The following is a 23149-nucleotide window of genomic DNA, read 5'->3' on the forward strand; positions in this document are numbered from 1 at the left end:
CAGTATTTGAATTCAACTCACTGTGATCAGAGTGAATAATTGCAATACTGTGATTGAGCAGATTCTTCATAAATTGATTGAAGGTCTGTATATATTTTAGAGTTTTATTGTAGTACTCTAATAGAAAAATCCACTGAATTTGTGTGACATCATTAATGATTATCATCATGAGCTTCTTACCTGTATAAAATAGTATATCTTCTTCATTACTAAGTGTTTCTCTACCCTCAAATAGCTCTACCTCTAAATAAATTCACTTAGATTTTAAGATCTTTGCAGGTGGCATGGTGTAGCAGGGTGTTTTTGTAACTTGTATGTTTATGCTTGACTTTAACACACATGATGCAGAACAAAAGCTTTTTTGAGCTGATGATTATAGAGGGTTAAGCTCTAAGAACTAGAGGCTAATCCTCCTATATAACAAGGACAAATTGCTTGAGAAAGGGAAGAAAAAAATGAGATGAGAACACAAGCTTAAGCAAGCTCACATAGCATGATCATGTATGCACATGCAAATGATAGCTAGGCTGAGTCAGTCAGTCAAAGTGAATCTAAAGGTTTAGCCTCTTATAATACCCCTCTTCTCTCTCTTTGTTGCAGGTCTTTACAATTATTTAAAATCCTCTTTACATTTAATTTTGCCTACTAAGAGGCCTCTCAAGTGTTCAAAGTCTTTACTTCTTGTAGAAGACTCACATTATTCCATGTAGGCTCAGCCCAACCTATTCATTTAACAAGGTATTACTTTTTCCTCTGATAAGTTTGTTCATATTAAATTTCCTTAATCTCAAACTCAGGTCCTTCTGAGGTCTCTATAGTGAGTGGCTGTCAGTCAGTTTGCCTTTGACTAGACAAGAGATTCATTGCTACAGCATGTAAAAGCTTTACATTAAAGACATTATGAATGTCAGATGAGATATTCAGTCAGTAAGCATGAGATTTTATCTTTTCTAACATAGTATATTGATTGTATTTTGCATCCAGCTTCTTGTACAGATGATTAGTTCTTATGTTCTCTAAGCTCAACCAGACTTTATCTTCAGATTGAAAGCTTAAAGCTGAGTCTCTTCATCTATTCACATAGTTCTCTTGAGATTGCTGAGCATCTGTCATTTTTACTTAAGCCCACTTCAATACTTCACAAGCCTTTCTCATATAATCATCTACAAACTAAATGAGATTATGTGGCATTTCAACAGGAGGTGCATCAGCTATATCAATAGAGGAGACATGGAAAAGATGTGTTAAAAAGAAGAATTAGCTCACACCTGTTGAGGTAGCATCTCTATTATTGATGATCAGCTCTGTCAAAGGAAGTCATTCACACTAGTCATCCTGTTGAAAGCTAATGTACTTGTGTAGGTAGATTTTCAAAGTCTGATTTATTCACTCTGTAGCTTCATCAGTCTCTGAGTGATAAACTGTGAAGAATCATCTCTTAATGTCTAATTTCTCACACACTCAAGTTCAAAACATGCTTGTGAAAGCTGACTCTCAATCTGATACTACTGTCTTATAGATGCTATGTTAAGAAATGATATTGCAAAGAAACACTTTAATCATCATCTCTGCATCAGTTTTCTTAATTGCTTTTAATATAATCTCCTTGATCAGTCTGTCTGTTATAATCATGATGTTTGTGTATTCTTTAGAGCTTGATAAGTTCACAATAAAGTTCATAAAAAGCTTCTGCCACATGTGTTCAGGAATGAGAAGAGGCTTAAGCAGTCCCTGATATCAATCTCTTCATGTGATATTTGATCTGCAAAGATGACAGTTCCTGATCATTCTTCTCACATCAGTGATATAGTCTAATCAGTAGAACTCACATCTTAGAACTTTTGCTGTTTGCTCTCACCCAGGATGACCAGTAAAAGATGAGTTATGAGCCTTGTGTACTAACCTGGTTTGAAGAGATTTAAAGTCTGGCACTCACTTACAATCTCAGAAGAGAAGCTCCATGTTCTCATTTAAAGAGCACTCAGAGATAGAGACCTTAATGCTGAGTTCAAAAGGAAATCTGAATCTTTTCTCACAAAAAGTCTGCTTCAGATGCTGCAGAATCTTGTCATTTTTATGAGCCTCATTTCACTGAGCTTGAAGAGACATCTCAGGTTTCACACTGGCAGCAGCCACTCTTGATTCTATTTCAGATGTCAGTATATTAAACTTAAATAGTTGAGCTTGTCTCTACTTGATTCTCTCATCATCAGCATTTTGTGGCATGTTCTACTCTCTTTATAATAGAGTGTCTAGTCCAGCATTCAACTTCTCTGGCCAGTAATCAATTCTGAAGTTGAATTGATAGAGAATATTCATTCAATGTAGCTGTATTTTATTTAGTCTGTGTGTAGTCATGAAGTATTCTAGATTCTTATGATCTGTGAGAATCTTGAATTCCTTTACACTTTGTAGCTCAGCATCTCATTTCTTTAAACACTTAATTATTGCTAATAACTTCTTATTATGAATCTCATAGTTGCATTCTGCAGGTGAATGCTTGTGAGAGAAGAAGGCACATGAGTGTAGAATGCTCTGCTTGTCATATTGTAGCAGTACTCCTTCTGAGACATAATCTGAGAAGTCTATTTTCAATATAGTCTCACAGTCAGGGTCAAATTAAAGCAGGATTGGAGCAGAGATAAACATTGATTTTAGACACTTAAAAGCTTCCTCAGCCTTGCTCATTCACAAAAAAGGAACATTCTTGTATAAAAGAATCATCAGTGAGATTGCAATCTTTGAAAAATACTTGATAAATTATCTATAGAAATTGGCAAAGTCTAAAAATCCTCATATATCTTTAAGAGTAGTAGGTGTTACTCATTTCAAAATAGCTTTAATCTTCTCTGAATTCATTCATATACCCTTGTCTGCTTCAATGATGAATTCAAGATATTTTGTGCTGTTCATTTCAAACTCACTCTTTCTGATGTCTACCTGCAGGCCTGCTTCTCATAAACATATAAGTATCTTTTATACATGCTCATAATACTCTCATAAGCTTCTTGAGGAAAATATCAAGATGTCATCTAAATAGACTGAGCAGAAGTCATCCAGATATTCATGTAATGCCTAGTTGATATATTTTTGAAATATGCTCAGAGCATTGATCAAATCAAAGAGTGTAATCAATCACTCAAATAGCCTATATCTGGTTTTGAAGGCTATCATCCACTCATTATCTTTCATGATTTGAATCTTGTGAAAAGCTGCAATAATGTCCAGCTTAGTGAATCATTTAGTCCATTCAATTCACTGTAGAGTCTCACTGATTAATGATAAAGAATATCAATCCTTTTAAGTAATTTTGTTAAGAGCTTGATAGTTCACACAGAATCTTAGCCCACTCTCAGACTTCTTTGCAAATAGTATGAGAGCAGCTGCAGAAGAGTTGCTCACTCTAATAAAACTCTTATCTATATAATCTGTAAAAGTCTTTCACAAAGCCAGTAGTTCCTTTCAAGACATATTATATAGTGAGTCTCAAAAGGGTTGTTTCACACTACTATCAGCCTTTTTAATCAGTTCAATCTCATGATCTCTACCTGGGCCACAAAGTGAGGATAGAGTGTTAGCGGCTTCCTTATCAAATATGTACAAAAACTCATGATAATATTCAAGCAGCTTTTCTCTAGGGTCAATCTTTGATTTCACTTCTAGAGTCTTTTAAATATCAGTCAAACTGATGGTGAAGATCTTGATGTTTCACTTCTCTTGAGTGCTCACAAGCCTAGAGAAGCTTATGGCAGAGATGGGAATCACATCAGCTTTTGCATTTGAACTAGGCTCTACCTCTATACCACTCTCTTTAAATCTCATAATTCTTTGATGAGGGATTACAGTTATCTTTTGCTGGGCTAGCCAGGGGTCACCTAGATACATATTATAACTATATAATCTATTCACCACATAGAGAAAGGCCTGTTCAGTTACATGACCATTTATATCAATTCAAATGCCAGTCATTATGCTTGTGGAGAGTCTCATAGAGTATTCAAAGCTGATCATTTTAACAGAGGGAATTTCAATGCACAGAAGCTTATGCTTGTTAATATAAAATTGAGAAATAAGACTATAGACATTACATTCACTGTCTATTATTGCTCTAGTTGAAAAGATATTATCTACTAAAGCATCAACAGTGAAGGGTTTGAATATCATCTTAGATTTAAATCTTCTTCATTGCTTTTTCATAAGCTTCTTATTTTACTCCTTTCAGTGTTTTTTAGTTAAAGCTACTCTTTTCCTGAATTCTCACTTATATCCACATTGTCATCATTTAATACCAGGTTGGGGATCACTTTAGCTATTATGAGAGTGGCAGAGTGTTTGAGAAATTTGAAAAAGCAGCTTTTAATCATATGATCTCTGGCTCTGCATCTCAGATACAGGCTTTGCTCTCTTCATTGATTAACCTCTGTCTGATTTATCAATTTGATGTAATGAGTGCTTGGGGTTATTGCACTAGGAGAGAGATCCATCAGATCATCAGTAAAAGCTTAATACTGATTTCATCAATCAAAAACAGTATGATAAAGTAAAGAATGTGAATTAGATATTATATGATTCAAAGAAGATCTGTCCTCATGACATTTAGATCACTGTCTTAAAGTCTTAAGCTCAGAGAGTTGATGATCAACTAATCTAAGCTCCTTGCAGTAATTCTCATAAAGAGATGGTTCTCTTACACCCATCACGCCTTTCTTCAGCTCCATGCTTAGGGTGAATTTCAAATACCTCTTTTTAACATGATCATCTCATCTGTGACCATCAGCTTCCAGCAGTAGCTGATTAAATTCAGGCAGAAAGTCAAAAAGAGCTCTTCTACTCTGTCATAGATTGTTGAGCTTTTGCATAGCCTTTTCCTATTGTGCAGAATCACTAAAAAGCATGTGTATCTGCTCCAGTAAGCTCTCTATCATGAAGTTGACCTTGTCATTATTATTCTCAACTCAGGGGTAAACTCAAGCTGCTGTCATTTCTTCCAGTCTCAAGTGTATATATCAAGCACATTCCTCATTATTACCTAAAGCTTTTCTATTGATCTTAAGTTTTGATTGAAGCTTTAGCTCTCACTGAGAGTAGTGCTTCAGATTAGAACTATCATACTTCTTATAGTCTGATAGCTTGGTCTTTAGTCTTCTGACTGCAATGAGTTATTGTAAGTTCAATTGAGAGAGAATTAATGTTGAGATATTCAAAGCTTGTTGTAAATTAGCTATTTCAGCTTGCTGAGCTGCTATTAAATTTCTGTTCTCATGCTGAACCTGTTTTTACTATTGAAGAAAGATCATTTATTGTGTTCAAAGCTGCTGGAAGTGTCCCTGCTTATTACTTCATGTTGATTCATTTATGTATTCATTGTACAAGTGTGTCACTTTATCTTATTCAGCTAGATACTTTCAATGTTGCTCATTTGTTTGTTAGCACAATTGCTAACTCAGTCTATTCATATACAAGTGCTATCACTGAACTTCATGATGCAGAATTTAAGACTCTCAATAGTCTGTTGTATGTCAGCACATTTGCTGAGCTTTGTGATACAGAATTAAGACTCTCAGTGGCCTATCAATGAAAGGAGTGAAGCAATTTGTAATGTAGAGGATTAAGCTCTAAGAACTAGAGACTAGTCCTCCTATATAACAAGGATGAATTGCTTGGGAAAAGGAAGAAAAGAATGAGATGAGAACACAAGCTTAAGCAAGCTCATGTAGCATGATCACGTGCGCACGTGCAAATGATGACTAGGCTGAGTCAGCCAGCCAGAGTGAATCTAGGGGTTCAGCCCCTTATAATGATGATGATTTTGAAACAGAGCTCCCATGACATTTTAATTAGATTCTTCTCATCAATATGACTCAATCATCAGTGTCACTCATCAATCAGTAGCTTCATCAGCATAATAATAAGTAGTCAGATTGATAAGGACAAAATGAAGATATTAGTATCTAAATCCTTTGAGTTAATTAGCTGCTCTATATCATTGCAGTTGAAAAGACTCAGTGATGCAGTATTCAGATCATAATCTGTTGAAATCATACTGAGCTTCAGAACTGTCAAGTATACCAGTGATTCAAGCTTCAGATTGTTCATAATACTCCTGAACATAGAAAAGATGTCAGATAGAATATATATATTATTGAAATTCAAATTCACATAGAAGATGTCATTTTCTGTAGATGCTATTATCTCAAAGTAATTTCTGACATTGACCTGCAGATTACAGTGAATATAGCCCTGGCACTTCAATAGACCAGTGAATATGAGATTGGCAGATAAGTCTGATATCAAATATATGTGGTCAAATTTAATTAATTTTTCTCTGACTAGGATGAAAGTGACTCTAATCCTTTGAACCTTCAAAGTAGTCTTATTGGCCACTTGAATTATAGAGCTGCTAACTTCTATTATTCAGGAAAATCACAATCAATCATATGCAATATGACATCCAGCCCTGCTATCCCATATGATGAGCAGATTGGTGATTGATTTGGCAGAGTACACAAACACCTCAATGACCTGCACTAAATTCATTATTTGAAATATCTCAGAGCTGCTATTTGCAGTTGATGAGATCTTTTTGCTCTTACTACTCTTCTTATTATTATATTTCTCTATTCTTGCTGTATTAACAGTTCTTCATTCTTCAGAAGTGCTATTTGAATTAACTGTCCAGCAGAGCTCATCATGATGATGCTTGCATTCCAGGCAGATTGAGAGGTCAGAATTTGAATGTCTGCTTATTTGATAGTCTCTGTGTTCTCTGGGTCAGCCCTCACAGGTCAAATTATTTTGAACATTGCTGCTATTATTGAAACCTGCAGTCACATTTTCAGTCTGAATCATGTTAGCTGAAGAATTAGCTGTCTGAGTAGTCTTCTTGACCTCTTTGAAGAAGTTCAATCAAGAGTATATTTTCTCTATAATTGAATAAACATTCAACATGACAGACTTTGATTTGAACTCTTGTACCTCTTCAATTTTCTTTTACACATAATTTCATCATATATTAAGAAGTGTAGAATAGAACATATGAAATATCATGTTATTTGAGAGTAAAATATCAAATATTTCCAATTTCATAATAATGTCATTGAACTTATCAAAAAATATGTATATATCAGTGACTTGAACATCACTCATTGATGTAAATACCAGGACTACTTCCCTGCAGAGCTATGTTCTCAAAATAGAAAACTTCTCTTCAATCACACATTAAAGAAAATAAACAATTCTGCTCTCATCATACTTATTAAAATAAGGCCTAATGCTGGCTATCAATACATTCAAAATGAATATGTAAAGTCAGTGATTTTTAGCCTCTTAAAAAGAAGCTCATTTAGAGTTCTCATCAAGGCTTTTAACTTGCTTGTCCTTCAATATAACCCAGCATTAAGTGTCAATTAGCTTGGCCTTCATATTTGCATACCAGGAGAGGTAATTCAAAGATCTAACCAGAGCATTCAGCTTGATGACATACTTAATATTCTGTTTGAACTGGCTAATCACTTTGCCAATGCAGCTATCCAGGTTATAGAGGTAATATTGTATTTGAGACCTCAAGTTCAGATTCCATGCTGATGATTGACCTGCCAGTAGATTTACAAGCATCACAGCTCTATCATTCTGAGTGTAGAGCCTCTTTAATTGAAGTTGAAGCTGCAATTCTTTGCACCTCTTTTTTTGAAGTTCTAAATCAATCTTTTGACATTTGAGATCCAATCTCTTCAGTTATAATTCTTTGAAGTCAGTTGCTGGTGATGAGTTAGGAATTACTGCAGACATCTCTATCCTATTTTCTGGAGAAGTTGAATTAGCATATTTGACATGATGTAAACAGACTGATCTCACTGTGATAAGGGCTGTAATCAGCTCAACTTGTCAATCAGATGTTTTGAGGAATCCAATATTGAAACTTTTAAATGTCTTTGAGGGGGTCAGTGAGCTTAGAGCCCCCTGATCATTTTCAGATTGATCAGATTAACTGAATTGACTTAATCACAACTGTGAGTGAGTCATCATATGTTCTACCATATCATATTAATCTTCTTTATAACAGAGTAATCTTATTCAGTGAAATTCTTACCTATAAGCTTGATTGAGCAGATTAACATGTTCTTGTGTGATCAGTTGCTGAAAAATTAATGAGTTGCAGATTTTTTCACCCGCTAAGTGAATGAATTAAACATAGAAAAAATAATAATAATAATATAAAAGCATGCCAAATCAATCAATTGACATAAAATAAGACAATATTATATTGAATGAAGTGAGCAGCAATTAATATATGCTATATTTGACAAGAATTCCCTGAATTGGCAGTTATTTGCGCAAAATGGGTCTCATAACCTGTGAAGGATAAATTGCTTGATTGATTATGAAGTGATCACTAGCTACGCGGAAGTTATATACAGTGCAGATTACATAAGAAGGCGGATAGGCCTGACAGATCTTTAATGGATGATTTTTATGACACTGTGTTGTCACCTGAATAATCTGCACTTTGATCCCCTTCCCCAGGGAAAAAGGCTGTTTTTTTTTTATGTATTATTAATTGCATGGCTAAGAAAAGATCATCCCGACAGCCAGGATTGGCTTCGAATATTCCCCGACCAATGAACATCCATGAAATATTGGAGTCCATTCAGACCAGTTATCATCAATATGCACGCATCAACGTATCTGTCCATTCGGATTATTAGGTTCTATCCCGGTATGGACAACTTAGACAACATGGTGTTTCACCAGAAAACAGTTGGGCAAAATATCCCGAAGTTTCCGACCCCAAATTACTGAATCATTGACCGGGGAGATTGGATTTCCACGGAGACCGGATTTAGATAAAGGAGCATTAATACCTCGTTCCCCGCCAATGACCTTTCCGGATCTGTTGAAATTTATCAGTTTTACTTCGGTAGGTTTCTATAACAAAGAAATTCTCAGGATGCAAGGAGACGATCACATGCTGTAAAATCAAAAAAGAAGACAGTTATCCAATGGCGGACACAGGCTTTGATCAGCAAGCTTCAGGTTCCACGTTACATACTCCGTAGCCAAGATATTTCGGTTATAAAAATCTCCATTTACGTATAAGCGGTCTCACTATCAACAAATTCACCAGTAACAAGCGTTCCTTTAGGTCCATATCTCCCCAATAGTCGTATTGCGCTTCTCCTCCTAGGAGCCACAAAAACGTTCAGATGGACCGATATTTGGTAGGCAGAGGAATCATCATGAAACAATACATAATCAACAGGCCAGTAACGAGCTTCCGACAGACAGAGTCATGCCTTTTTGATGAAGAGCCTGAGATGCGCGCACGCGGGAGTGAGAGAAAGAGATCTATCAGTGTTGAGTTCTAATTTCGGTTCCCATTATTTATAATTATAAAATGGTCGAGTTCAGGATCACTTCAGCTTCAGGTCTCCGCTAACATCACTGAGGGCGCTGGGTGATTCAATGGCATTTATGATTTCTTTGCCAAAATAATAAGAAGCGTAGCCGGGGACTACAATCCAAAGCCCACTGATTTCACGATTTGCAATTTATTAACTAGATGCACAAAGCCTGGTATTGGTGTAATAATGAAGCCTTACTTTGGAATGATATACAGCAATATCAACGTCCAGAAGCCGTTGTGCCTTACATTGTCGAACCCAGAACAAGCTTCATTGAGAGCTGAAGTGTGGAAATATAATTAGCCAAAGATAGTAAACTAGCACACGAATAGCAGCGCAAGTCTTAGTGCAACATCTTAGAATAAAGTTGAGAGAACCAGCCTGTTTCTGGAAACTCACCGTATAATACTGTTTTACTGACTGTCATCACGCTGGCACTGAAAACCACCAGCACCGCAATTGCTCCTAGCCTTCCAACAATATACTTCTTTGGGTCCAAAGGGCCACTTTTTCTTGTTGTGCCGCCTTTGCGGCCCTCATTTTGATCAAGTGTCGTTCCGTATTGGAAAAGCACATGAAGGTAGAATAGATAGCACGAAGATTCAACCAGATTCATTATAACCTGGGCACTGGTGAACCCATTTCCATTGCTCCATGCAGGCCAACCATATATATAATCAATTTTCCCATAGAGCCCATACGGAGTCCAGAGGTAGTGCAGTTTGCCCCCCGGCATGCTATGCGGTCGGCAAAGAACGTAGCTTGCGTCCCAGAGAACGAAAGGAATAGATAGACATAACCAAGGTGTGACTATCTTTGACGGAGTATGTCTCCATTGTCGAGTATTAGCAGTAGTAATGTCATGTTTCTTTCCCGCTGCCTGCGTCGGGCTAGATATCGATTTGGAAGAAAAGTCAGTTGGATGCTGGCGCGTTGATACCATGGTTACTTCCAAGATTCGCACGTGTTAATAACAGACAAACCGGGGAGGATAGTTTCGGATATAATAAACAAGCAGCGCACGTTATCGGCCTGATTGATATTTCGATACACCTGGGGGTTCAACGAATAGTATGAATGTAATCCTGCTCGATACGTTGAGACTGACTGGGACGCTGAGGACACGAGGTGGTAAGATTTGGTTGGTCAATTCGAGATTAAGAGCACCGCTTTATATGTGAATCAATCTTATTGTATGTGGCCGAACGTTAACTATTCAGGACGTCTACGAAGATCAATCATGACTAACCCTCGGGTTCCAACAATATAATTGTCACGTGAGAGTGTAGCTCGCGCTTAGTTCGTGGTTTCTCTGGATATCTTTAAGCGTCATAAGCGCCATAAGAGAATCTCCATCATTTTCTGTTCCAGGTGCAATTCTGTTCTTCTTGCATAGAGCTTGCATCTGGAGGGGTTGGTTACGTGAAGAGGTTGAATACTTTTGGGGACATAGTTCCCTCTCCCCCCTGTTTCCCTATCGTCGCAACTATCCATTGCTAGGTCCAATGACTCTCAGGCTTCAGAACGCGATGTACATACATACTTTATACAGAGTGCCAGCAATAAGAAATTGTTAATGTTTCTGTCTGTAATGGAATATCGCCCTGGCGCTGAGAGTCATAGACTCCAGACTTCCAGACTCCAGAGAAGTAATAATAACGTTGAGTGTGTTTGCCAGTGTTTGGGGGCTCAAACTTGGAATGAGGTAACTTTTGCCCGATTAGGAAAAGCGGCCGTTTTTTTGTTTACTCTCTCTTATCGGAGCTCTCAATTCAATTCAATTCAATGTAAACATCCATCCACATCCACAACCGCAACCACCATCTCTCTTATCGCTGCACATCTCTCTACCCATCTAGCTTTGTTTCTTTTGAGCTCTCGCAACCCCGTATTTAGGCGTGTTTTGCCTCCATTCTCAAAGTCATTGGATAGCTATCTCTCTCCGCCAACATGGCGACTCCTCCTGTGCGCCGGTCTGCTCGCCTCAGGTCGATGACTCCTGCAACCGAGGTGAGTTGGAAACCTGGCATGCATTTGTTGATAACTAGCTCTTGCAGGTGTTTGGATGTAAGACTATTAATACTAGACACGTTCCAGCCCCAAAACAAAGCCCCTTGGCCTTCTGCAAACCTTATCTCTGTGTCCGAACGCGATGAAACCTCAGACCTTCGCTCTCCTCCAAACCCTCGTACCACCCTCGCAAGCCCACAGAATCATCCCACCTCCACTACACCAGTTTCAGAGTCTCATTCGAAGTCTCTTGTGAAAACACCAAACACCGCGGGGGACTTGAAACCAGGACTCGAAGAAATGCATCCCAGTAAAGTGCACCAAATTATCTCAAAGCAACCCGACTCGGGTCTTCGTCTTGGGTTTAAACCCATCCAGAATATTTCCAAATATCCTTCAGATGCGGCGGCCGCAACTCCAACCAAATCCAGATTGTCACTGACAGACCCACTAGATTCTCCAAGCTTTGGTCTACAGTTCTCCTGCGAGGATTCACAACTCAGTGAGGAAGCCAAGAAATTAATGGAAAACATCCGGGAAGACGCGTCAAGGATCAAAGCACAAATGATAATTGAACAGAATGCTCAGAGACGCAAAGATGCTGAAGCTGAACAAATGTTTGGCGAGAGGAATATCGCAAAGGCTAAAGGGATAGTGGGACGTTTCAGCAATGCTCACATGGTGGAGTTTAAAAAAATGGATTCCATTGCCGGGCATCCTTCTGCTTTTAGGGCATGTCCAGATAGAATTCAACCTCCACCGGTTAAGTCTCTCAAGAGGACTAGATCTAAGGCTTGCCTTGATGATACTTCATCCCCGGCGAAACCTACTACAGCCACCTCATCTCCTGCAAAGTTACTGGCAGCTAATTTTGTCAAGCGCTCGAAAACATCCAACCCTGGAAGCGCCACTTCCCGTACACGTCTTTCCAAGGATTATCGTTGTGAAAGTAAACCAGAGCCAAAGCTTGCGAAACTCGATCTGCAAACCGTGATCACCCCAATAAAACCCACCGTTGTCCGTGCTTCCAGCGTGAAACACCCCAACACAGCCAAAAATTTTAGCAGCATTCCCCATTCCTCTTCAACCAGGTCGATTGTTGCCCCGCGAACTCCCCAAACAGAGTTCAATCCTAAATTTAAAACTAAACTACCAAGTCTTACAAACCTCAAGTCGATTCTCCGACGACGACAACCCCTGTTCTCAACAGACCTTATTAAAATTGCCTCAGGAACCCATGTCGCTCCGCCTAGTAAAATTTTCGACATACCTGAGGTACCCACGGCAAAAAAACATGTCGAATTTTCAGCCAGTACGAAGCTACGCCACGTATTCCAGGACTTTTCTCCAACATCTATCAAAAATCTACCTGAGAAGCCAACAGGAACAGGGACAATTTCCTATCCAATCCTTCCAGTTACAACGCCTCCACACGACAGCAAAGCTGAGAAAGCCACCTTTGGAAATATAACAACTCCTACAATCAGAACTGTGGCTTCGTTCGAGGTCCACTATCCTCAACCCGCTTTCCCGGCCGATGCAGTTATTCCCCATGGTATCATAAATAAAAAGCGCCACCGCGAACCCGATGATGACGATGTTGAAAACAAAGCTCCGGAAGACTCGACAGGAGATGAGCGGTGCCTGAAGAGAATGAAACCTAACCCTGCCGTTGCCACAAATATTCACACCCCAAGCTCGATCAAGAGCCGTCCGGTGCAGCACGGGACACCGGCAATTAGCACTCCCCGTCGGTCGACGCAGAAAGGCAAGGGTGTGTTGAGCATGAGCCGCCTAAATATGCTGTCGAAGCCAAAGGTGCGCCGCTAGCACTGAAGTTACGGTCATATTTCCCTTTCCTGCTCTTCGTTTCTCCTCCCTGTCTAAATAACCCGGAGCTTCTAGTGTGCAGCATGCAGCAAACCAATATTTTTTTTTCATGTTTTCTTGTTTTATTTATGTTGGTAGGTCTTTTGCATCTTTGGAACCATTGGTTTTGTGGATTGGTTTTGGGGGGGGCTGAATGGATGTTAGGGTATCAGATTCGTTTGCAGGACTTATCTCCTTTCCTTCTTTTTACCACCTTGGCGTTGCAGTGTATGTATGTGAAGATTTTAAATATTCGTATTCCTCTCGACTGACTATTCTTTCTAGCTGACACACTATGGAGCTGTAATTTTTAACTCTAATTACTCAATAAAATTTTCAAAATATACAATCCAAACTTCAATGAAACGGAATAGCTTTCAAACCATTTATTTTCAGACAAATTGCCGACTCCATTTGCTCACGTGGCTTACTGGAATAAGATCTCCGCGTATTACAAGCTTGATTGTCATCGAGTCCCTCTTTGCAGCTTCTGTTTTGATAGTGATTCTGCTGAAGTGTTTTTCATGATAACAACAGAATAGATTACGGAGGCATGGTGGAAATGGATTTCGAACTGGGGAAGCATGTCCCTAAGGATTCAGAAGACAGGTAAACTGAAGAAAGAAAAAGGAATACCTATTGATACATTTTGCTCTCCATAAACTGTGGTAACTGACGCTAATGAAGTACATCATTTGAAAAGAGGAATAAATGAAAGGAAAATATGAGGCAGAAGTGGAAAAAAATGGAGTACCAACCAACACCAACTCTTCTATTCCCTTGTAATCGAAGAAGCAAGCAAACCCGTATCAACCGCCAGTTAGTATTTCCATCCTATTTTTCCTCCGTTACTTTTCAATATCAGATGGCTGATAATAAAAACACAAAATAAAACACCAGATGCTTGCCCCATTCGCCAGCAAAGCAACCGCAAGTTACAATAGCAGTCACAGAAAGTAAATGACATCAAACACACGAAAACCACACCTGCTACGTAAAAGTGTGAAGACAAAACAATATCCTTCCATACCTCCCCAACTTCGAAGCTCCCACTTAAACCTTCATAGTCGCCAAGAAAGAATCAAGATTGTATTCCTCTTGGTACTGTCTGTCATCCCACAGCTCACCAAGGTCATCAAGCCAGCCCCTCTTCCCTTTCTCCTTGACCTCGCCATCTATATCGACCATATCAATCTCATTACCACCCACACCGCCATCCTGGCTGTGCATTTCAGCTCCCTCAGCCGTTTCGCCAAGGTTGAAGAGATCAAGCAGTTGGTCTGTGTCCATGGTACTGAGGCCGGCGTTTTGTTGATTTACGACGGTCGAGGCGACGTCGATCTTGAAACGTTGGAGACTGTTTATAGTACGGTATGTTAGGATGTATAATTATTTTAATGTCAGGTGGTTAATATATGGAGACTCACTTCAATATCTTCTCTTCCAAAGTCCCTCTCGTAATCAACCGGTAGACATTGACGACCTTCTTCTGTCCAATGCGATGTGCACGGTCCATGGCCTGGATATCCTTCTGCGGATTCCAGTCGTGTTCGACGAAGATGACGGTATCAGCGCCTGTAAGATTGAGACCGAGACCACCAACGCTAGTCGTGAGGAGGAGCACATCGTAACTGGGATCAGTGTTGAACTGGTTCACGATGTTTTGTCGCTTGGTTGCTTCCACGCTACCGTCTAGACGAAGGTATTGCACTGAAGGAAGCAGCTTCTTAAACACGTCGTTCTGCACGATATCTAGCATCTCCTTCATCTGACAGAAAACAAGGGCACGATGCGGACTAACATAGTTGACTCCCGTGTCCAGTTCTCCCTCGGTGGATGGATCGACCCCAATGCCACAGTCAACGAGTAAATCGCGGAGGGCGGACAATTTCGGTGCATGCGCCACATCGCGAATATGGGAATTTTTGGCCTCGAGCGACTTTTGGATTTCGTTGTACCTCTTGTGATTTTCTTTAACGACGAGGGCAGGAGAATTACAAAGACGACGCATATATTGTAGGGCCTGGAAGATGTGCTGTTTCGCCTCCTTATCAGTACTTCCGACTATCTTGGCGATATCTTTCTGTTCCTTCTTAGTGAAATCTTCGAACAATTTCCGCTGGAGGTCGCTAAGGTCACAGTAATAATTCTGGAGAATCTTTGGTGGTAGATCGTTCAACACTTCCTCTTTCAATCGTCGCAGAAGGAATGGCAGTACTTGTTTATGTAGCGCTTCGATAGCCAGGGCTCCAGCTTCCTGCTCTTTGGAAGAAGACTTGCTAAACCGACTGGCAGCAATAGGTTTCGCAAAACGATCGAGAAAAACCTTTTCAGTCCCAAGAAAACCAGGCATTAAAAAGTCGAAGAGCGACCAAAGCTCCAAAACGTTGTTCTGAATTGGAGTACCCGATAATATCAAACGATGGTTACTCTTTAAACATTTAACAGCACGCGTAATTTTCGCCTTGGGATTCTTAATCAGATGCCCCTCGTCCAAAACACAGTAGTTCCAATTTAGAGGCCTGAAAGTGTCGTTGTCATTTCTGCAAATATCATACGATGTAATGACGATGTCCACCGAGTCGAGGGAGCTTCGGAGTCTTGCACGTTCGGCAGGAGGACCTACATATGCTAGGCAAGACAAAAAAGGGGCATACTGTTTTATTTCCTGCTGCCAATGTCCGGATAAAGTAGGTGGACAAATGATCAATGACGGTAACCTTTTCGCTTCAGGGGCGCCCGTGCGCGCGAATTCTTCCGCTCTCATGTGGTGATCACTAGCCACGATACAAAGAGTCTGGAGAGTCTTTCCGAGACCCATGTCATCACAGAGGATCCCGTGGAGATGGTATCGATTAAGGAAAGCTAACCAATTGACACCTTCTTGCTGATACGAACGGAGCTCTGCCTTTATCGCAACAGGAATCTCGAAGGATTCGATCTTGTGCACGTCCAGCATTTGGGCCATAAATTTCCGTTCCCGATCCCTGCCTTTCAATAGCTCTTCGGATAATCCTGGAGGATCTGGAATGCCGGCCTCTAATGGAACAAGTTTGACTAATGTTGCAAAAGCAGTGGTGGCAAGAAGTCTTACATCATTGTCGGAATCGCTCATTCGTCCAAGGACAGGAACAATAAGGAAAATAACGTAAGGCAGGATATTGTCTTCCATGACGTGTATCAAATGGTAGATACACTCTATAACTCCCTGCCGACAATGGACATCCAATGCATTATTAATGTTGGGCAACACCTTATCCACAAGCATTGTCATTCCCTCGACGTTGATGACACTGCATACTGTCGCAAAACATTTAGCAGCAGCATAACGTATAACGGACAGTTCGCATTGCAGGGATTTAGCGATGATAGGCATAAGGTTAATAATCCAGGGGTAAATGCCAGGATGGAATTTAGGAACCAGCGCTCGTAGAGTTGACAATCCATCAACAACTTCTTGGCCAGTTTCGTTGTCGGGATCCTTAATATCAGGAGGAAGACCATCCGTAAGAGCCCGCCGTAATGGATTCTCAATAAGGCTGGCAAGGTTGGGAACCTTATCCAGTAACTCTGCGCCGAACCTGCTCGCTAATTGTTCCAAAGCTTCCTTGGCACCTCGTCGCATGATCCTAGCTTCCCGGGTTTCCTTCTCAAACCTGGCAGCGTCAACGGGGTCCTTCTTATCCTCTTCCTTGCGAAGGGACAGAATTGCCGCTTCCAGGCTAGCGTTGTGATGGAACTCGGGCGTCTCTGAAGTATCGACACAGCAAAACTTGACAAGATTCCCAATCACCTTGTCTACAGGACCACGCTTGGAGGCCCCCGTGTAATACTGAACGAGAGACGCAACAGCTGAAGCGGATCTTTGCTGCAATTCCACATTTTCCTCCTTCCTAACACTGTCCATCATTGCCTTAATGATCTGACTTGGCCTCTTGGGTATGTCATGAAGAGCAACCAGTGCACTGGCAGCCGCAGCTCGAATGCGCATATCACGTTGGTCTTTAACTTCCTTAGCATCTTCAACAGCCGTCAATGCGCTAGCTCGGGAATCATTTAGAACCTGTAGCGCAGTCATCCGCTGGGCTGGAGAAAGGCTCTTTTTGAGTTTTTCAAAATCCGGGCCAAGGACCTTCTCAGCATCCGCGATTGAAAAGGCACTTGGACCAGCATCCTGGTCGCCCTGAACAACGACTGCAAGCAAGGGAATTGAAATTTGTGAAACATGCGCATGGTCTCTAAAGGAATTGAGAAGCGAATGGCATTGTGCGCGCGCAATATGCAGATAGCTCGCTATGTCACTATACCACGAAGGCCTATCGTTTTCGATAATAGGATTTAGCCATTGTGACAATGTCGAAGCATATCTTGTTCCGGGACCCTGGATTTTGGCGTACTCCACAACCACCATAGCAGCCACCAATTGCGAAGTCGAACCAGGCCAATTTAAACAAGGCAAGATAGTCTCCCACAGGTTGGAGCGGTTGTTGTTGTCCCAAGTAGACAAGAAGCGACCCAAAGCCTTTGCGGCGTATATTTTCGATCGGATAACTGTTTCCACGCCCACTAGATCAATGTCTCCTTGTAACATATGTCCATCCACATTGTGAGTGAAAACAGCGGTAGCATCCCTTTTATCAGATTTGCGTCTTCGGCCTTTCGCAGGTATTTCCACGGGAGTGGTTGGAGAGGGCTTCCTCGGAGTAATGCCAGCGGAGGTGAAAGGTAAACCAGACGGGCGGATAAAAATAGAAACATCCATAGGAATCGGGTATCGCAGGACACCAAACGGGCTCATAGTTAACGAGATGAGGGGTTGCAAAGAAGGTAGAAGACCGTTATCAGTTTTGAATAGGCCACGACTCTCTAGTGCATGGAGCAACTCAAACCACACTTGAAGAGACAACTTTAGCACGCCCTCATTACGCTCAACCAGGAGGTTTTGGAAAATTAGCCTCATTGCTTTTCCGTCAGCCCATGCGTTTTGCCCCTCGCTTTCAAGTTTCAAAAACGTTAGTAAAGCTCGAAGTACAGCAGATCGTACGCTTGTGATAGTATGTCGTAGGAATGGGAAGAGTCTCGGGACAAGGTTTCCAAATGAAGATTCGGAATCGTGCGCTGCGTTGGTTTTCATCGCTTCAAGGACTTGCGGGAATGTGCAGAGTTTCGCAAGCAGATCCATTACAGATCCCGTACTGGCACTGAGATCATCTTGGAGATTAGATAGACACTCCCACACGATGTTGATTAGTGAGTTTAGTGAGCCAGGTCGAAGGTTCACAAAATCCTCTGCGATCGGTACTAGTGTAGCTGCACTAACCGCACGGACATCGTCATCGTAATCTCCCAGTCCCTTCATTACCGCGGCAATGACCCCATCGAGAATTTCCGGTTCTTTTAAAAGAACATCATTCCGGACAGCAACCAGGTACTTAAGTCCGATCATACCACCATGGCATACTTCCCAAATAGGACTGGCGAGGCCAATATCATTTTGCATGATCATTCTATACAAGATGCGATACACAGAAGCTAAAGACTCCGGGGGTAAATGTAATAAAAGAGCAGCCAAGGTCTGGCCGACAGTTTCACGAATAGGAGCAACTACATTATCCGAAATGTAGTCTCCAAAACGATCTAGTAAAAAGACACAAAGTAGCCGACAAGCCAGGTCGTTCAACCACCGGTGATTAAGCATATCGTTTTGGCGTTTCGATTTACCACGTACCCTGCCAGCTCCAGCTCCCTGAACGCGAATGACTTCCCGAAGACCCATAGCAGCGCCATGGCGGATCTCCCAGCTAGGATCAAAGAGATCAACAATCAGAAATTCACACATGCGTTCATAAGGCCATTCCAAACCAGCTTCTTCAGCATCAGTCTGAATGGCTGGCTTTTCAGGGATCACAGGTCCTTTGAATTCTGATACGATTTTACTATCATCTTCTGGCTCGGTTCTCTCCAGCGAAAAATAGTCGAGTTTTTTATCACCATTGCTTTCATTGCCACTTTCCTCGTTTTTAATTGCTTGTGGAGTGGAAGCAGTGGGTCTTGGCAGCGTATCAGAATTCTTCCGGACGGCCAGATCAACCACTCGAATCTTATTAGTTCCCAATTTTGCATTTTGCTTATTCTTTCGCTTCAACTGGTTCAGTTGGCGTTTGCTGAGACCTTGATCGTCACCATTGGAATGAGTAGCTGGCGAAGGGTCATGAGGGGAAGCCACTGGGTGAGGCGAATTACTAGTTGAACTATTTTTGCGAGAAAGAGATGGCAGAGGGATCTGGAGTTTAGGACCAGAACTCTTGCTCTGTGAGTTGGTAACGAAATCAGCCTCGTTCACCAAGTCATCCTCAATATACTCCCCCCCAAGACCCAGACGGGAGGCTAATGTCTTTTTCTGATGCTGAAGCCTCGAGGTCGCATCCAATCCGGCCAGAGAATATTCATATTCTTTTCCGGCGCTGCCCAGGAGCTTGTGTCCAAACTTCAGAATTGAGTTAAGATCAAATGACTCTAAGTCGAGAAGGTCTTCGGAAGCAGCATTCTCTGCTACTTCGCGATTCTCTTCTTTCTTGATAGTTGGAGAAACATCATCATCCTCTGTGGACTTTGAGGGGTCATCAACGTTGGGGTCGAACTGCTCAGCGTACCCAACAACGCCGCCTATTGCCTTGGCAGCTGCAGTCCTGGTATCCCATGACCGGGACTGCAGATACGGTAGAATGCGACCTAAAAGATTGAATAATTCATCTGGATGTTGTTTCTGAACATCTGCGAGCTGTTGAGCGGCAGTGTTTCTGATAATTGGAGTACTTCCTGTTTCAAGGAGGCTGTTGTCGGTGGTTGGTTAGTTTCCAAATTAATATGATCTAGTCTACAATGGGAATAGCGTAGAATGGAAATATAGATATACTCACGTGACTAGTCGATCAAGCCTAAACTCAAACAGATTAGTAGAAGCGGGGAATGAGGGGAAAAGAAGCGATGCGATTGGCGGAAACACACCTGGACGCCATGGCAGGTCACAGGACAAGAACCAGGCGAAGGCAAAGGAAATGCAATAATAAGTTAGTCCCGCGCGGTGCAGGTTAGTAAGCAGTGGACAAATTAATAAAAGTCCAACGCAAGCTGAGTAGTTGCAGTTGTAGCTGTAGCAGAAGGAGCAGTTGGGGCCAACCCATCAAAATACCCATCATAACACGTTAGAATTAATACTATGATTAATATAGCGATGTCTCTATGAGGTCCGCAACATTTGCTTCTATTGTTGGGGAAATAAAATAAAACGAAATAAAAGAAGATCATGCATCGAAGAAAGGGTGGGAGCTGCCAAAAATAAGGAGTTGTTTTAGTAAGAAAAAATGACGATGCAACGGCGGAGTGACTGTATTGCGTAGGGCCTGGTGCTGGATCAAGAAAATTTGTCGAAGGTCGCGCAGGCTGTTTATATCATTGGGACAGCCCTCTGTCCAGCGCGACTACCCATGTTTTGCACCTCGCTAAATTTGCTTATTTGGGACTAGCGCAGTACAGTCCCAGACAGACGCTCTGACTGGCACGTGATGTTTCCCCTAATCCCTTCTACGATCACGGGTCTGCCCGTGTAGGCCCCCGAGTACGAAGCACACTGAACTAACTCGGTCAGTTATCATCATCATCCGCCAGTAGGGAGAAGATTGAGGTACTTTGGACAAGCCCCCTATCTGAATTTTGCTTCTTCTTCCTCGTGAAGCTCTTTGCTTGTTTTATCGCGATGTTGGGCCTCCACAATCAGATGATATCTGTCTGCAACACTAATAAAGGTTGGTTACTCGGGGCACATGGAAGTTCAGATATAGTTACCCTCTCACTATTGAAGAGAGAAATTTGTTTTCTTACAACTCACACCGGTAACTAACACTTCTAGCTCTTATGTTGCAGATTTCCCATGATCGTTTACTGTATCCATATGATTCTCTCCGCAACCACCACTTTGCTGCTCCATATCTGTCCTCTTTTACAGCCCTGGAGGGTTCAAACCCAGGCACGGTAGCCCGCCTTGGCTGAATTGGTACGCCATGTTTTTAGCAAATTAACATTAATGGATGCTCCTAGTGTCGCACATCTTGCGCCAGCGAGGAACTTTGTGTAACAGAGTAGTGAACACTAGACACTAACCTCATCGACAAGATCTTGTCAATATCTTCAATCTCATGTCTTCTTCTTCCAGGCCTGAGATAAGAATCTCCCCATCCATTGACTCGTGAAAAGATTCGATATTTAATTATCGGAATGGGAAGAAGGGATTAAGTTAACCTCGTTCATATTTTCGGTTCCTGTAGAACCGAAAACCTCTTGCCCGTTTTCGACTATTTTATAATCGATGCTGTTAGTCGATGATATTTGTAGCGGTCCTTTGTTTTCGCAGACAAAGGAATTCTTCACGAGAAATACTTATTCCTCCAGCATTTATCCAAAAATTTCTAGAAAAAAAGATGGACAGATGGGATGATTCTCCCATGGCAAGACACAAATTATAAAATAATTATAGCTTCCCATCCAGGTTAGCAAAGAAATAGACCGTTTTTTCGCAACAAATACACAGCGAGGACCAATCTTCATGCGATGGAATGACACCTCGACACGGATGTCCATAGATCCCGTGTCTGTAACTCAAGAGGAGGTGCGACAAGCCGCCAAATGCGCCCATGAAAATACCACGCAGAGAAATAATCGGCGATATCAAAAAGAAGCGGCAGCAAAAGATCACTGAAAATTATCAAACCACCCACTAAGCTGCAACTGAAATAGGCGGGTGAAGCTCCTGTATAAAAAATTCCTTTAGGTTGATAATAAAGATAATATTCTTAATTTCTGAACTTCTGAATTTCTGTACAATCTTCCATATATACGTTTAATATAAATCCCGGGAGGTGAACAAATAAGGAAAGCAAAGCCGCAACTGGGAACCAAGGCAGCGTGTGTAAGACCAGTGACAAAAACGTCACCCCATCCATGTCATGACTTTGTGTTCTCTCCACAAAATAAGGATCATCGGGTCGCCGCCAGTGTCGCCTTGGATTCTTCGTCCTTGCCCAGTAATCCTAACGAACTGATTTGTTCCGCCTTTGGCGCATTCTCTCTAGGATGTGACGCTTCCGCCTTTCGGTATGCCTGTTGCATCGCCCGCATTCGCGCAACCTAGAACGGTGTTTCCCAAGGATCAGTTCTGTTGTGCCAAAATGTCCCAACTCCCCATGTGTAGGTTAAACACGTGGTATACACAAGGCTATATAACCCCAGTAGGAGTAGCTGCGAGATACCCGTACCTCCTTTCTATGATGCAAACACTCGTAGTAATCTTCCAATGCTGGGACACATTTCTTCTTTCCGGCTTCACCATCCCCCGCGTTAACCACGTAGCAACCTAGGAGTTCTTGCCAGAAGGGAAAGCAGCGCGACGGGCCTATGAAAAGGGATGGGAGACGTCAGTTAATAAGGTCGGCTACAAAACTGAGAAGAAAGCTGGATTTGTTTATTAGAATTGAGGGGAGTTAAAGCTGAAATTGAACGACGAGGACAGAATACATACCGCCATTAAGGCCATAGCCTGATGCCATTGTGAAGTGTCAATCAAACTTTCAATCGCAGAGAGGGTGGCCGATTGGTTGCTGGAGATTGAGATTAATGGAGACCTGGAGTTGAGGCTCTTTCTTGGACGAGTTGGTCACTGTTGCAACCACGAGTCCTGATTGGTCCAAGCTTCCCCCCACGCTTAATACGGGCATTAACCAACATCCAACTTCATGCATTTTTGTGGTAACGTTGCGTTGAGTGGTTGGAGCATGTCCAACATCGACACCAACGCTTTAGTTGTAATATATGTG

At 41.6% G+C, this 23149-nt stretch overlaps 4 protein-coding genes across 4 annotated transcripts; 1 reads left to right on the plus strand and 3 right to left on the minus strand.

Moving 5' to 3' along the window:
* Window positions 1–9410: 9410 nt before the first annotated feature.
* On the minus strand, window positions 9411–10344 carry PAAG_01803 (hypothetical protein; the record flags this gene model as incomplete). Its single annotated transcript, XM_015844451.1, has 3 exons — window positions 9411–9528; window positions 9600–9681; window positions 9801–10344. 3 exons carry the CDS (start codon window positions 10342–10344, stop codon window positions 9411–9413), a joined length of 744 nt encoding a protein of 247 aa, XP_015701455.1.
* A 1007-nt stretch (window positions 10345–11351) lies between these two features.
* On the plus strand, window positions 11352–13241 carry PAAG_01804 (hypothetical protein; the record flags this gene model as incomplete). Its single annotated transcript, XM_002795870.1, has 2 exons — window positions 11352–11411; window positions 11499–13241. 2 exons carry the CDS (start codon window positions 11352–11354, stop codon window positions 13239–13241), a joined length of 1803 nt encoding a protein of 600 aa, XP_002795916.1.
* Window positions 13242–14333: 1092 nt separating this feature from the next.
* On the minus strand, window positions 14334–20299 carry PAAG_01805 (TATA-binding protein-associated factor MOT1; the record flags this gene model as incomplete). The annotated part of the gene is made up of 4 exons (XM_015844452.1): window positions 14334–14637; window positions 14708–20113; window positions 20201–20218; window positions 20289–20299. 4 exons carry the CDS (start codon window positions 20297–20299, stop codon window positions 14334–14336), a joined length of 5739 nt encoding a protein of 1912 aa, XP_015701456.1.
* Window positions 20300–22313: 2014 nt separating this feature from the next.
* On the minus strand, window positions 22314–22882 carry PAAG_01806 (hypothetical protein; the record flags this gene model as incomplete). The annotated part of the gene is made up of 3 exons (XM_002795872.2): window positions 22314–22463; window positions 22592–22728; window positions 22855–22882. 3 exons carry the CDS (start codon window positions 22880–22882, stop codon window positions 22314–22316), a joined length of 315 nt encoding a protein of 104 aa, XP_002795918.1.
* Between the last annotated feature and the right edge of the window lie 267 nt (window positions 22883–23149).

The sequence above is a fragment of the Paracoccidioides lutzii genome, assembly GCF_000150705.2.
Source record: "Paracoccidioides lutzii Pb01 unplaced genomic scaffold supercont2.4, whole genome shotgun sequence".
In the NCBI taxonomy this organism is placed as follows: Eukaryota; Fungi; Ascomycota; class Eurotiomycetes; order Onygenales; family Ajellomycetaceae; genus Paracoccidioides; species Paracoccidioides lutzii.